A 15,977-nucleotide genomic window follows, 5' to 3' on the forward strand; every position below is an offset into this window, starting at 1 on the left:
GAGACCTCAATTAATCACAGGGGAAATTGCCAGTTTCTAAAACTTGTTGGCGTGTAATTTCTGCTGAAAAGGTGACATAATCACATCCTTGAGTGCTTGAGTGATTTTTTTTCCCCCCCAGGATGGAGCCTTGGTGGGAATGGGGTGAGGAGATTGACAAAGCTGAATTGGGGTCTAAACAGAAATTCTCTAGGAAGCAAACAGAAATGAAAGAGGGGACAAAGTTATCGTCAAGAAAATATAAATTACAAAGAACCGTGATTTTGAAATGCATGCAAAATAATCTCCCATTTTGATGTGGAGAAAAGGCATGTGCATGTGCCTGCGTGTGATAGGGAGGGTGGGGGGACTGTGCTGGCGCGTGGTGCCCAGCCATGTGTGCTCCTATGTGGGCTTCCTGACTCCCGGCATGGCTGCAGATGGCATAGAGTCTCAGCGGTCTGCTCAGCAGGCGCACTGACACAAACCGTTGGCCACACGGACACAGTGACACACACACACACACACACACACACACACACACACACACACACACACACACACACACACACACACACACACACACACAAGAAAGCAAATGAATATAGATGGTCAAGCAGTTTTCTAGGAATTAATCTTTTATTCAAAGACCAATCTTGTAAACTGAAGTATTATAGTGTCACTTTTGCCTACAGTGTAAGTATTTTCAAGAATCCTCATGTTGTGGCAAACAACATGCACTGGCAGGTGTCGCTGCCACAGGGATGCTTGCAGGGAAGGACAACTGGCACGAGCGCCTGACTGGGAGCTAACACATGAGGTCCTGCCATGGTAAATAAGATATCAGAATAACCACCGAAAACCAGTGTCAGGTCATGTAGAGGCATGTGTAAATATACTATATGTCGGTGCATGTGGGCTGGAGAAGCTGGTTTATCCACCTGGTGGAGAAAAGACTAAATGAGTGAGACCGATTGCTCTTCATTCCAAAAACAAGGTCAGTTATTTTTTATAGCAACTAGTAGACATAACCAAAGCAGATTTCTTGTTTCTTTTTCTTCTTTCTTTTAAACAAAGAATGAACTTTTTTCCATAAAAATAAATGAAAGACCTCAAATATCTCTGAAGAGTTCACGCAAAAGCACTGAAAACAGATTCAATTAACATGTAAAAATTTAGCCAAAAGGTCTCTTATAACAGACGGCCTTCTGCTGAGCTTCCTACTTACCTCTGCAGTAAGGAAGGGGGAAATCCCAGGCAGCAGTACCAGCTGAAGTGGCAAGGCAGGACAGGGTGGTATGACCCTCTAGTACATGGCCCGGGCTGCAGCTGTAGCGGATCTTGTCCCCGATATTAAAAGTAGACCCCTGCTGGTGGCCGTTGAGTAGCTTTCCAGGATTACCACAAGTGTAGCTGGGCAAAGCTGTAGAAATAGAAGGGGGGGAGAGAGAAAACTGACAGTAAACGAGGCGGGTTGTGGTAAAGTATGTGGCACTGCATCACGTTAGCACTGCCAAGGGCCAGAAAACGAGGGAAAGTCTGATGACAGATAACGACACACAGAGCCATCTGTTCATGGCAACATTTCTGACCCAAGCAGCAACATCTTTCCAAAACAAACAGATAAACAGATAAAACCGTATCTTCTGAGATGTGTGCACATAGTTAAATGTAGTAGCAGAGCTCCGACAGAAGTTGACATAGTCGAGAAATTCCAAATGCACTAAGTGCTGTTTTACCTATCAGGGTAGTCGCTTGAGCACGCTATGTTGACCATCACTGCTTGTGCAATCATGTAGGTGCATGCAAAGGAGCACGCTCACTATTGGTAGAACCTTGACTAATTATGTATTATTATGTAAATCAAGTTCAGAGGAAGTTCAGCCAATCTCGTGTCTGTGAGCTCATGTTATGTTCCAGTGAAAGACACAGTGTCCATGTACCTTAATGACTTACGCCTGAACAGCTAAGTCACACTGCTACAGTACTATATAGGAGTGCAGTGGATTAGAGCTTTGCTCTGCATTTCAGACAGTAAATCCTTAGAGTGTGAGCAAAAGGGCAATGACCAAACATACATCATACACACACACACACACACACACACACGTACTCTGTGTCACCCAGCTTACTGTCCCGGTCACACACTCCCACACAGCGAGGGACCTGGCCAGAACATGTGCTGGACTTTGGATGAAGCTCAGTCCCTCAACAGGAACTGGGTTGAACTCCAGCGAGGACAGAATGGCTCCTACAGAGAAACACAGCTCGCTGGCACCTCGCCATCGTGCTCAAACCACACTCAAGTTTTTTTTATCCTATCTAATGTCTCCAGCTCTATAAAGTATTACCAAAAAATAAATAAATAAAATATTTTTAGTCTTCTCTTACTGACTGCCCAAGAAAAAAGCACGTCTTAAGAAAATTTTGCCTTTTCTTTAATTAGAAAATGTTTGTCATTTGTTTAAATAACTAGCTCTTAACATTCATAAAGATGAGTGCATGACTGGCATGTTAAGATGCTTCTTGTGATCCTTTTCTTGGGAAAAATATAATGCAATGATCTTTTTGTTGTGCTGCTTTGACACACAAGAAATGCTTTAAGTCAAACCCTAAAACCTCCTTTTTATCTTTTTTTTCTTTTTCTTTCTTGTGATTGTTTGTTTTCATGTTTCAGGTTTCCTCACTCTAGTCTAAGCTAAAGACTTGCTTACAGCAAGGTCTAACAAGGACGGATCAATCATTTCACCCCATAGTGCATTCTACAGAGCTTGAGCTGTGGAATTAACTGGCTGGTAAATAAACTGCAAACAGTTTGTGTCCAGTCCACGCAGCAGACAAAAAACATGACCTCTACGAGTGCGATTTGAAATGTCTTTGTGTGTGTGCGAGCATACTCTGCTACTCCCAGGTGTGAAGCTAACGGAAAGAAAATGTTGTTAATGTAAGTAGCTTATTACAACTTTTAGTTAAGTTTTAAAATGTGTCACAAGCCACTTTATGTACCGGTATATTTTAACCTAAACTATAGTCTCTTGTTAACCTTAACCAAGTAGTTTTGTTGCACAGATGTAACAGCAAGCGAAAATAAAAGTAAAACTAAACTTAAAAATAGTCTCACACAAACCCCGGGCTCCTTCTCGAACATCATGTGTGTTTTTGACACCGCCAACCTCGCCTTCCTCCTAATTTTATTCCTCATTTTAAGCTGAATACATTATACAGTAGTTCAAGTCAGGATTGCCTACAGCTGTTTTTTGCAAATGCACTGCAGCTCTGAACTTTTCCAGACATTCCAAGTCAGACATTACACTGTTTAAAATGCATGCACCCTGGTTCTTGTGACGTCTGATACCCATGATTTGCGTCAATGTAAGATTATTGCAGTTAACCGCAGTGTTTCCAGTAGCTAGAAAGCGGCTGATGCAAACTGCACCCCGCTGTGTGCTAGACGTTGTCGGAACATTGTCTGAGAGACAACTTCAGACAGCTTTCCAACTGTATCCTCCTGACATTTTCAGGAGTTTATATGTGTAAACAGCTTACATGGGTTGATTCAGATGGTAAGAAAAAAAATATGATTGCGAAGGTGGAACTCATATCTAAGTCATGGTTAGATACAAATTTTAACTGTCTGTGTTCATATTTGCAGGACTGAAAATCATAGCATGAGCAAGATTTCTTAAAGAAACACAATAAGGCATCTGCTTAAAGATATTCATTGTAAATTCCTGTGTGTAAAAATAGTTTCAAAACTTTGAAAACTAATAAAGGTTATTAACAGAATGTGAAGACACAGCCACTCAGTTAATATCCTTTCAACACAATACATACAGTATTGTGTTGAAAGGATATTAACTGAAGTCAAACTGGTCAGGCTGTGCCTTTATGCAATACCATTTGTACCACTAAGAGGTGGAGAAATAATCCTAAATTAAGTTCACATCAAGCGATAATGAGGTAAAAAAACAAACAAACAAAAAACAGAAGGAGAGTCTGGGTTTGTCCAATTCTCATGAGAAGGCAGGAGCAGGAAGAATTTCAGTTTGAACTCTTGTTGGCAGAGGTGGGGCCACACGTGAGGAGGCAGAGAAGTCATTTCAGAGAGCCGATTGACCCGGAGAAGTGTTGAACTGTGTGAACTTTAAAAAAATGTAAAAAATTGGCAAATCTGTCCAGAAAAATTATGTGGCCAGTGCGAACGGCTGCCCTATTAAGATAGGATAAGTAGGTGAGTCTGATCCATATTTGTAACATGCAAAATATTCACATGGGTTTTATGTGTCCGGTGTATAAAGGCCTTAACAGGTAAAACACTGCCCCTTGTGGTCAACGTTTGAATTAAACTCTGCACTGAATCTTTACATAAAGTATCTTCATGTTTAATTTTCATATTTGGAAGAAGGTATTTTTGACTGACAGAATAAAAAATTACTTTCATTTGCAAATGTCAGAGAAAGTTAATACATTCCAGTATTTATACATTGGATCCGTAGATGCACAAATATACATAAAAGCACCAACACACTGTGTAAAGTGATTATGGAGCACAGGGCTGAATGGGTTGGTCTCACCATGTCAACCAGAATTCCCTGATTAAATGAGTCAGTATGTTTGCTATCTATGGATATGCCCTGGCTTTAACACTGTTAACCAACAGCAACACATCTGAGCCAATTCCACACCCCTAACATTTCCCTATTCTTCTGAAGAGGGTTTTTAAGAGTAAAACCAGTAGTGACTCACAGCTGCACTTTGCACTTCTGGCTCCATCCCAATCAGTGATTTCACAGCAGGTGTTTCCCATCATCTGTTGAAGGCAGAACACCTGCTCACACGCTAAAGATGCCCTACGCGACTTGCTGCTGATTTACCTTTTAAAATACCTGGTTAGTACTTTTGTACTCTCCCTCTGGCACAATCCACTACTCTAATGACAGGCTGACTTGTCAATTCCCAGCCTTTATTTTGACCAGCCGATGCTACCTTATTACAGCTTCCCTTCCAACATTACCACATTAGCATATACACAAGGACTCTGCTGGATTAGCATATTAGCTGCTGGGACTGACTTTTTTTAGTGCTGCAGTTTGGCCACAGGGGGCTCTGTTGCCAAGCAGGAAATGGTTTTGACCCTGTCATTAAACCATGTGAGTCTGAATCAAAGTCACTGTGAGTGTTTGATACTGAAGGCAAAGGATAGAGGAAGACAGAAACATGGAGTGATGCACAGGAACAGAGCTCATTCTTACAGCCGACAGTTTGACTTGAGTAAATAACAGCATCAACACTGGCTGCGTTCCATTTTAGATGTGCCAGTACTAGAGCCCTGATATTGTACATGTTGGCTTACCGGCATGCCTAAATGGAACGGAGCCATCGGTAATGTTATTAGTTACACCTGTGCTTTTCCTTCTTACAGTCAGAATGTCTGTGAGGTCTATTTTTAGACTGGGATGACAGATGCGTGAGAAAAAGACGGCATGAACACAGACTGGATGTGTACATTTGTGTGTCTGCAAAATAGTGACAGAGACAGAGAGATGAACCAGCTGGCTGATTTCACTGAATTAAAAATGACTGAGGGTGCAGCACTGTCAGAGTGGAGATGTGTTAAGTATGGGAATGCATGGACTCTAATACACATCCATGTGTGTCTCTGTGTGTCTGCACGTAATAATCCCATCACACTCTTCATTTCAGGTTATTAGTTTGGGCAGTAAATTAAGTCTAATAGTGCCATTACCCATGCAATCCCCAAACAGGGCTAGGCCTGGAGCGCAGATATAGCACATACATTTTTAACCTGCCGGTGAATCATCAATATTGCCTTTACTCCCACAATGTGAAGCAGTTACCAATGAGCAGCAGGATAGAAAAAGATGTATTTGCTTCGCACAAAGGAAGCGAAATGAAGTTTTTGTCTTGGCTTTGCTATTCTCCCTTTGGAATGCTCCAGAAAACAAAAATACAAGTTGAGCAAAAGTGACGCCTCTCTTTACATAACAGAAAAAAACTAGAATACCGAGGCAGCGGTGTATAAAGACAACCAGCATTTAAAAGCTCATTTATCACAGTCTGTTCCATTCATACCTGCAGGCTAAATCCTAAACATAGAAAGTAAGAAAATGGGAGAAGCTTGAGGGGGGGAAAAAGCAACATAACATTTTAAATATTTGTTCACTTTTTTCTCCTTTAACTTTACATGTTTTTATATATCTGAATTATTTTCCACACAATTTACAGCTTTCATAAGGAAATAAAGCAGGCCTTAGTAGTTCCTGTTTTCAAGAAGAGACATGCATTTCTTCCACCGAGTTTGGCTCATGTCGTTATATGGACTATTCCTTTCCAACTGGTTGCATCCCACCCAACAGCACCAGCCATTTGGTGTTCCTCATGGCAGGTCCATAAGTCACTTGGATGGGTGATTGTGACAAGGCCTGTCCCTGGAGCCCATGTGCTTTAAGCGCTTTCGCTGCAAGTGGTCGTCCTCATCCATCAGTGTAGCTAATTCTACAACACACAGCAGCTAGAAGTAGAAGTATGCGAACACGCCAAAGTGCACACAAACAATCAGCACAGGCACCTTGCCATCCATCGCATCATCCATCCCTCACGTTCTTTTCATCACCTTGCCTCTACTCCCCATCCTCACTCATTCCTGCTTCCTAGAACAGAAGATGGGGTGGCCTTTGACCCCAGTATGATTGATGTGCTCACTTCCTGGGTGTGTTCAAGCCTGTTTCTCTATTTGTCATTTTCTCTTTCTCCAGAAGAAGGAAAAGCTATCTGCCCTTGCACACCGCACAACGCATCTGTCACAAAACAATTATTAGAAAAGGCTTACGTTGCAAAATAAAGGCATCATGAATCTGTAGTGGTGTAGTAAAAGGTGTCACATGAGCAACTTAACAACTGATAATAGCAAAGTAACGACCGGTTTTGAGATTTCTTTTTTTTTTTTGCAAATTCACAAAACTCAGAAACAGAATTTGGTCATGAAGAGTTCAGTCCCTTTTTAGTCCTCCGTTGAAGACTCTTTGGCAGTAGTCACGTTTCTGCAAATGCATTGTTGAAATGTGAATTCAATAAACCAAAATTCAATAAAACAAACAATCGAAAACAACAAGGGTATGAATACTTTTTGATCCCTTTGTAAAAAGCTGCATGTCATCAACTGCAAGAGCAAAATGATAGGGGGAAAAGAGAGCTTTGTTCGAGGATAGATTTGTTTGTTTTACTTTGGTTAAGTCGACAGTAGTAGGAGGGACAGAGACCATATATCTAAAAATTACAGAAAGTGCAAGAAAGAAGAGCATTGAAGCATGTTGAAGGGATGTAGAGACACAGGTTGGAGCCTGTCTTGGTAAAGTTGATGCAACATCACTCTCTCTGCCATGTATCAGATGGGAGTAGAAGATGCATGATTGACAGTGTAACAGAGCAGATAAAGTATATGCGCACAAATATAGCTTGAGAGATACTACGGAGGTGCAGAATAAAATCCATGCACTACGCAGAGATTTGCTATTTCCTGACTTGACTCGTCTCATTTGCTTTTTTTTCTTTCCAATTTCCTTCCATACAAGTTACATCACTGTAAATAAATACAAAGCAACACAATGGGAAAAGACGCGATTGTGTGTAACGGTAATTTAATCCAACTCATTTTCACGCAAGACTGCAAGAGAGATCCAAACAGGCAGGTGGTAAGGACTAAACAGCTGCAAAGATTTTGCGCCATCATGAATTGAAAGAAATTGCAGTTCCTGGCTCTGACTTCAGCCTGACTCAACTCTCTTAAGTCTATTTATGCCTTTATGTATCTGTGCAGGAGTTTACATACTTGTATTATGTTGAAAGAGAGGCTGCATGTGGGGTATAATAACCTAAAAAGGTCATAAAAAGCAACAATTAACTTTAATGAAATTTACTAGAGTGGAACAAACTTTGAACAAGGAAGCAAAAATAAGAAAAAGTTATCCAAGCAGGCAAAGCACAGCTCAGGTCAGGCCAAAAATAAATCTCCAAAAAGGAAACCCAAAGACAAGGGGACAAAGCAGGAAAGGACGCAGGCACACTGATGAACAGATGATTAATGAGGGAAGATACAAGACTCTAATAAGTGGCACCAAATACATGAACTTTAATATTCTAATTATTATTTGTCCAAAAGCCAAATCAGATTAGAAATGCCCTGTTTAAATGACCTAAAACATAATTAACCAGTAGGTTAAACCAGTGGGCTAGAACCTAAACAATTTTACTGTTTTAAATTACTTAACTTTCTAATCTTCTTCTGCTGTGTTCCTCCTGTACATACAATGCATATGTTTCATAGTTATAGACTGTATATAAAAGTTGGACATAGACATTGTAACGCCACTGATCAGCTGGTGAAATCCCACTGTAAGCGCTTCTGTTGCCATCTTTCTGTTTTGTGTGGCAAGAGAGACATGAATCTAACTTATACTGAACACTAATAACAGAACAATCAAGAAGTAGGTCTGCCCCAAACAATGTCCTGCTTTATAGGCCTTTTTGATTCAAGACCATTGTATACTAAATGAGTATCCCCTTGTATTTAACAGACTTTAAACTCATCAATAAAGTGTTCACTGAGGTCATATCAAGGCAGCTGAAGGCTGCTCTCATATATAGCGCTATGATCTTTTGGTTGGATACCTGTTCGTTTTGCAACCATATGCCTCTTATTATCCCTTCCTGGTCACTAGGAATGTAGGTTTAAAGCACTTCCACACTGGCTTCACTTTTCAGACAAAGAAGCTGTATCCGGCTTTTATATACCAGCTATAGTAAGGAAGCAAACTAAAAATTGAACTTTCCAAGCTGAACTTGTGCTCTGTGGATAGTTTGTCTTTTATTACAAATGATTACAGCAGATTTCATTAAGCCTTGACCAGGAATTGGAAAAAAAAAGTCAATGCATACCTCCACTTAAAAAAGTTTATGGTCTAGGACTAGACTAAATCTATGGCTTGGAAACTGTGCCCTGAAGAAAATAAGATTAACAGTGACCATTATGCTCAAAAGACAATAGATATCTTATTCCGGGAGGCGATCAAACTTCTGCCAAATGAATAAACTGCTGATTAAATCAAATGCACGGCATATTCATAATCATGCTTTTCCTCATGTAAACACCGGACTGTAACAAAGTCACAACTCATACAAACAGCTGACCTGAAATCTTAACAATCAAATAGGCTATAAAAATACCAAGGGAGGTCCCAAATGTAAGAAACGTAGCAGAGAGGCAAACAGGACATCCACAGATTATTAGAATAGAAATAAGCACAGGAGATATGGGGAAAGGAAAATAGAAACTATCATTACCAAACTAAAGTCTTACCAAATTCCTCTTTCCAATCCCTTCTGCGTGTCCCTTTCTTTCCTCTACATCTTCCTGCCACGCATTTGCAAGTGACATTGCAAGATCGATTCCAACACACAGGTGCATTAGCTCAATAAGCAGTTTCTGCTTTGTCAAGCAGCAATTCAATCAATGCCTGCTGTTCCTTACACATGGGCAGGACAAAAGCTGGCAACACCCATCACTTCTGCTTAGAGAGGCTGAGAATGCAAAAATTAACTCCCCCCCGGCCTTGTTACTTTCTGTCTTCATTTTGAAGGAATAGTAGTTTTACTTCTTCACACTTTGTTGATACTTTGAAAAAAAATGTCCACATGCCACATCCAATCTATTTGATATAAAAACTTACAGTTTTCTGGGAGTCTGGACCTAAACTACCAAGGTAACTCATTTTAGGATAGAGGATTTCATCTAAATTGCACACTACAAAGGCCAGAAACCAAAAACAATTTAAAGAATTTCATTTGATTTAATAAATTTACCTTAACATATATTTTTTTCATCACAAATTGGTATTTCAGTACCTGTGCCGTGTTCTCTGCAGAACTAGATTGTAGTGATGCATTTTGATTACTTCGCTTAGCCAGATTTAGATAGGCAGGGGAAACCCCTTATCAGTACTGCTGAGTGTAATCACATTTGACAGTGTTTATAAGTGCAACTGTGGGTGCAGGTAATAGTTAATGTTTCACTGTGTGTCGCTGCCTCAGTGGTTCTTGGTTGAGGATTCACGAGATTTATTGCGCAAACACAATAAAAGACACACACACACACACGCACACACACACAAGAATGCATATAAATACAGACCGGATTGAACTCAAGATATTCTCATTTCCCACGCACACAACAGCAGGTGCAGTAAAAGGGCCAGTTCCTGTGTGGGAGGCGCTGAGGTGTGAAGGAGAGCTCATACAGAATTGATGGCTGCTGACAATGTCTGCAAAACGGAATAATGTGCCATTCAGTAGCCATTCACTATATATGAGACTAAACTAAGAGGGATCAGGGAGCATGAGAGACTTCAAGGAAAGCCAGAAGACAGATGAGAGACAGAGCTGAGGGAGCTGGGAGGAGAGATCAGTACATCTGTGTACAGCCTTGACTCTGTCTGGATTGAAGTATCTATATCCCCCTGGCTTCCCAGGCTTATCTCTCTACTGACATTACTCTTTCAAACAATAAAATTGCAGAAATCCTGTGGTCACCACTGCAAGCTCACGTACACAGGTGCACACAGGGACATTTACACTGAATTAAGAAGATCATACGTGAATATCTGGTGCACTGGTTTGCTAAATGGCTCACAGTTCATCACTGGTGATACTCTACTACAGCGTGTGTCGTAATAATGAAGGTGTACCGATACAGCTGATTTGGCATTACACAGAGCATTGTGCAATTCTGAGATCGGAGAATTGAATTAAAACAAGTCTATCAAACCTTAAACGTGATAAGGACTGAGAGATAACACTTGAAATCAATACAACAATAAGACTCATCTTTCCCTTTAAAACTATCATTGATCCTGATCATTCTTTACAAAAATGTAATGTACTTCTGGGGTGAGGGTACAGGGGGCAGTGTGGGGCAGTTGACAGTATAAAAGGTGGACTTATCCATGGTGACATCATTCACTGGTTTCTGAAGGCCTGTTTTGAAGCCTTGAGATTAGCGTTTTCACTGTCACCATTTTGGTTTCAAAGAACTGGATGTGACATGGTGGGGAAGGTTTGACTGTGAAAGTGCTTGCATATCTGGGATAATCCTCCTTTTTGAAACATAGTATGACCAAAATGAGTGACTGAGCCCATAAATCCAACAAGAAAGTGTTTACAGAGGTCAAGTCAGAAAGGTATTTTGACTTCTATGGGACCAGAAGTCTTTTTGTAATGCCATCTGGCAGTCTTCAGATAGAAAGCAGGTTTACGGTACTTTCCTTTGGAACCCAGAACCTATGTACATGTTCCACTGTTAATCATTTTGTGTTTTAAAAATGAAACCTACTTAATTTCACATTTCTTGTTACTTAATGAAAGAAAAAATAAGCCATGCCATATCCTCATAAAGGTGCTTAGAAAACTAAAAAATGTTAATTAAAGAATTAGTGCTAACACCAAGTACCCCGTCACGGCAGATGTCCGCCCCTCCCTGAGCCTGGTTCTGCTGGAGGTTTCTTCCTGTTAAAAGGGAGTTTTTCCTTCCCACTGTCGCCAAAATGGCTAAAAATTAATTAAAATAACTGATGCTGATTAACTCAACCTGCTATCTGCGAGTAGAATTCTGAGAGTAGAATTACAAGAATTTACACAATTTAGTAGAACATATTTATTAAAATGTGTAGGAAGAAATCAGGATGAATTGCTACAATTAGTCCAGTTAGAAGCTCACAGCGTTAAAAACGCCTGTGTGGAACTCATTCAAAACGACCAAAATGAGGTCCAGCACAAACTGTGTCGTCTGCAACAGTTATGCACTTGAGCGTGGTTTGGGTTGGAAGTGGCCTTGAAAGAACAGATGAATGGGTGCTAAAGAATACTGAATAGTGTTTTGCTTGCAGCAAATTACAACACAAGAAGAAAATTCCACACAGTAGTCTCCATTTGGCGAAATAAATTCTTTAACATTTGTATTTACGGTAGACACTTTAATTCATCATTACAAAATGAACAATTTCACCTCAGCATGTGTCTAGAAACACTGTCACTGAAACATCACAACAGTCAAAACACATTAATATTTATCCCCTTGGGTAAATTAGTATTCATTCAAAATTTCATGGCAACCCAGGCAGTGGGTGTCAACACCATTCTTGTTTGACGGCCAAATTTAACAGACAGGTGGACCCTCAGAGGTCCTGCAGGTGGGGCATAAGCTAGAATTCTCAGTGCCTGTTGTTTTCCTGCATTTTGTCTTGCTTTGCCATTCCCTGAGCCAATCCTCTTTCCCCCACTCTGCAGGTTGCCTTGGAAACAGTAAGGGCCCACCAGAGAGGACATTGCGAGGGGAAGTGTTGATGCATAAACGTGTAGGTTTTGGGGGCGGGGGGGGACGACACGCAGGAAAACAAATGCATCTCTTTTCTTTGTATGCAGTGGTGGGTACGCTCATTAATATATAAGTCAGTGCACTTCCAATTTACATGTTGTACACATGGAGATATGACTTCAGTACACTGTGGGTATGCAGTATGAGAACAATAAACATCCTAACAATAAATGTGTAGAGGCATCCATCAACTCATCAGGGGAGATCAGATGTCACTTCAATCCACACCTCATTAACCATGTCTTCTTTTGTTCACTTTACTTTTTCATGACTTTAGTTATCTGACTTGGGTAGTGAATCAACCAGGCATGGCTTGATGAAACAGAGGTACTTTGGCAAGTTTAATCAATACCTTTATTTAAGATTAGCTTTTCCTTAAATTTCACTGTCTTTTAGTTTCCCTGATGTCTGCTGTGGTAAAAGAGGAGCGAATCCCAGACTCATCTCGTGCCATGTTTAGGCGTGTGAAAAAGGCAAGGCAAATTTATTTGTATAGCACAATTCAACAACAAGGTGATTCAAAGTGATTTACAGAGAAATTAGAAACAAAAACAAATAAAAAGTATGATTTAAAATTGATTAAAACAAGCAAACAAACAAACTAACTAAACACACACATTTCACACCTGTTCGCGCGAACTGAACCCTTATCGTAAGGGGAGCTACCAGTCCTTCTGTGGACGAGCTACTTTCTATTTTAAATTCCCTGAATTTAAAATACTCTCTAGACCCAGTCTAGACCCAGCTGGGGAGCTACCCAGAGCTCTAACCCACTTAACAAACAAACAAACAAAACAGTATGTAAAATCAAAACAGATAAAATCAGAACAGTAGATAAAATCAGTAGTTAATGTAAGTTTTGAAATTTAAGCTTAAAAGTGTGGATTTGGTGCTTTATTCAAATGCAGCTGAGAATAGGTGAGTCTTCAACCTGGATTTAAATAAACTTGAGTGTTTCAGCTGATCTGAGGCTTTCTGGGAGTTTGTTCCAGATATAAGGAGCATAAAAGCTGAATGCAGCTTCTCCGTGTCTGGTTCTGACTCTAGGAACTGATAAAAGACCAGATCCAGATGACCTGAGGGATCTGGAAGGTTCATACTGGGTCAGGAGGTCACTGATGTATTTTGGTCCTAAACCATTCAGAGCTTTATAGACCAGCATCAGAACTTTAAAGTCTATCCTCTGACGGACAGGCAGCCAGTGTAAAGACCTCAGAGCTGGACTGATGTGGTCCACTTTTTTGGTCTTAGTGAGGACTCGAGCAGCAGAGTTCTGAATGAGCTGTAGTTGTCTGACTGATTTTTTAGGTAGACCTATAAAGATGCTGTTACAGTAGTCAAGCCTACTAAAGATGAATGCATGGACTAGTTTTTCCAGGTCCTGTTGAGACATCAGATCTTTTATCCTAGAAATATTTTTAATAATAATGGATTGGATTTATATAGCGCTTTTCAAGGCACCCAAAGCGCTTTACAATACCACTATTCATTCACTCACTGGTGGAGGCAAACTACAGTTGCAGCCACAGCTGCCCTGGGGCAGACTGACAGAAGCGAGGCTGCCATATCGCGCCATTGGCCCCTCTGGCCAACACCAGTAGGCAAGTAGGGTAAAGTGTCTTGCCCAAGGACACAACGACCAGGACAGAGAGCCCAGGGATCGAACCTGCGACCTTCCGGTTACAGATGTGATTCCCAACCCCCTGAGCCATTTTTGAGGTGATAGTACCGTAAGCTGATTTTGTTATTGTCTTAATGTGTTTCTCTAAGTTTAGGTCTGCATCCATCACTACACCCAAATTTCTCGCCGGGTTTGTGGTTTTTAGGTGTATAGATTGAAGTTCTCTGGTGACCTGTAATCGTTTTTCTTTGGCGCCAAAGACTATTACTTCAGTTTTGTTTTTGTTTAGTTGGAGAAAATTGTGGCACAACCAGTCATTAATTTCCTCAATGCATTTACCAAGAGCCTGTACAGGGCCTCGGTCTCCTAATATATTTTTGATCTAAAACCGCTGATCTTGACATCAAAGGCAAATCAATATTGATATCTGATAATTTCCTATTCCCTTTCACACTCATAATGGCTATCGATTTGTGCACAAGATTATTTATACACATTTTTAGTCCATATTAAATATTATTGTTATTAATATTATTGGGCAAAAGACACTTTTAGTTTGACATGGCTGTGTTATTGTAGCTATATAAGAGGAGAGGCAGTCTAAAATGGGATATTGGCAGTAGAACTGACAGGTTTGTTGGAGTCGAAAGTGCAAACTGACTGAAAAGTCTCCCAGAATTGAGGGTTATATACATTCATTACTACTTCTTCTAAATTAGGTGCTATTTGCTGCAAATTTGTATCGATTCTGTCTTTAATGTAGTTTCAAAATGCTAAACCTGAGGGAAATACAGGTGAGTGCTCTGTCTGAGGAGAGCAACACAGCCAGTGGTGTCTAACATCAATTTCACAGCTTGGGTCTTTATGAACAAAGCATTATTGATTAGAGCTATGTGGAGAACAACCTTCAAAAAATGGATATATGCAAGCAATGTTGCAAATACCTGGTAAACCATGACCACCATGGTAGACAAACAGACTTTTTTTGTTGTCATGTCCTTTAAGTAAACTTTAAAAAAAAATGCTTAAAAGTTTCAAACTTATTGAGGTTTTAAACTAAATAGCTATTATACTGCTTACCAGCCTAACAAGGGCAAAAACAAACAAAAAGTTATATAACTAAACCCAAGTTTTGTTTAATATCAGTTGCTGGTTTCTGGTGCTCTAATGCAGACTGGCACTTTTATAACTAATAAAATATAATATTGTGCACCATGTTAACAAAATGCCAGCATTCTAATAAAGGCCTTCATGCACAATAGGTCAACTGAAGTATCAAAGTGTTGCAGAACAGGGTACTGTACACTCGCTAACTCAGAGAGCTGCCCTCTTTCTTTACGCTCTGTTTCACCAGTTAGCTCATCCTGTTGTCTTTTTTTTTTCTCATGGTCACAAGTGCCTGATCTGCCTGTGTGGCCGTTGTTAAAGCATGACAATGCATTTTTAATGGTGTGCTGGGTTTAAATTAACCAAAAAAATAAGCTGTGAAAGGGCCTTGACAAACAATTTGTCAATGTTAATAGTTTCTGAGAAGACGCCTAATTTGAACAGTTAAATTGTTCTACCTCTATTATGAGAGGTTTCACTGATTCCACGTGAAGCATCTGTTGCACGTATAAAATCGCTTCATATTATTACCGGGCCTGTAATCTTCATCAAGTAAACCACAGTTAGATCATTTTCAATAGTATAATATGCTACATTCAACCAAGTATTGAACTGTAGTTATATGGGAGGAGCTGTGTAATTATAAAATCAATTTAATTGCTGGGTTCTGTTACATGTCTAGTGTTCTGCATTAGAAATTCCTTTAGTTCTGACTCGCTATTATGAAAATATGATAATCTGTCATAAGATGCGCTACTATCCTCCATTTAACCTCTTGTCTTTTCCCACCCCCAACATGGGCTATGTTGCCTTATTTTTTTAACA

General features: G+C 40.1%; 1 protein-coding gene across 2 annotated transcripts in view; it reads right to left on the reverse strand.

The window, feature by feature from the left end:
• csmd2 (CUB and Sushi multiple domains 2) overlaps positions 1-15,977 on the reverse strand; it is a 262,154-nt gene that overhangs the window by 178,001 nt on the left and 68,176 nt on the right. For both annotated transcript variants that reach the window (XM_005728850.1, XM_013909751.1), the window contains one exon: positions 1,208-1,402. In XM_005728850.1, coding sequence (XP_005728907.1) covers positions 1,208-1,402 — 195 coding nt within the window. The remainder of the gene's footprint in view (positions 1-1,207; positions 1,403-15,977) is intronic.

Source organism: Pundamilia nyererei, unplaced genomic scaffold, assembly GCF_000239375.1.
Source record: "Pundamilia nyererei isolate P.nyererei 1_Seehausen unplaced genomic scaffold, PunNye1.0 scaffold00030, whole genome shotgun sequence".
In the NCBI taxonomy this organism is placed as follows: Eukaryota; Metazoa; Chordata; class Actinopteri; order Cichliformes; family Cichlidae; genus Pundamilia; species Pundamilia nyererei.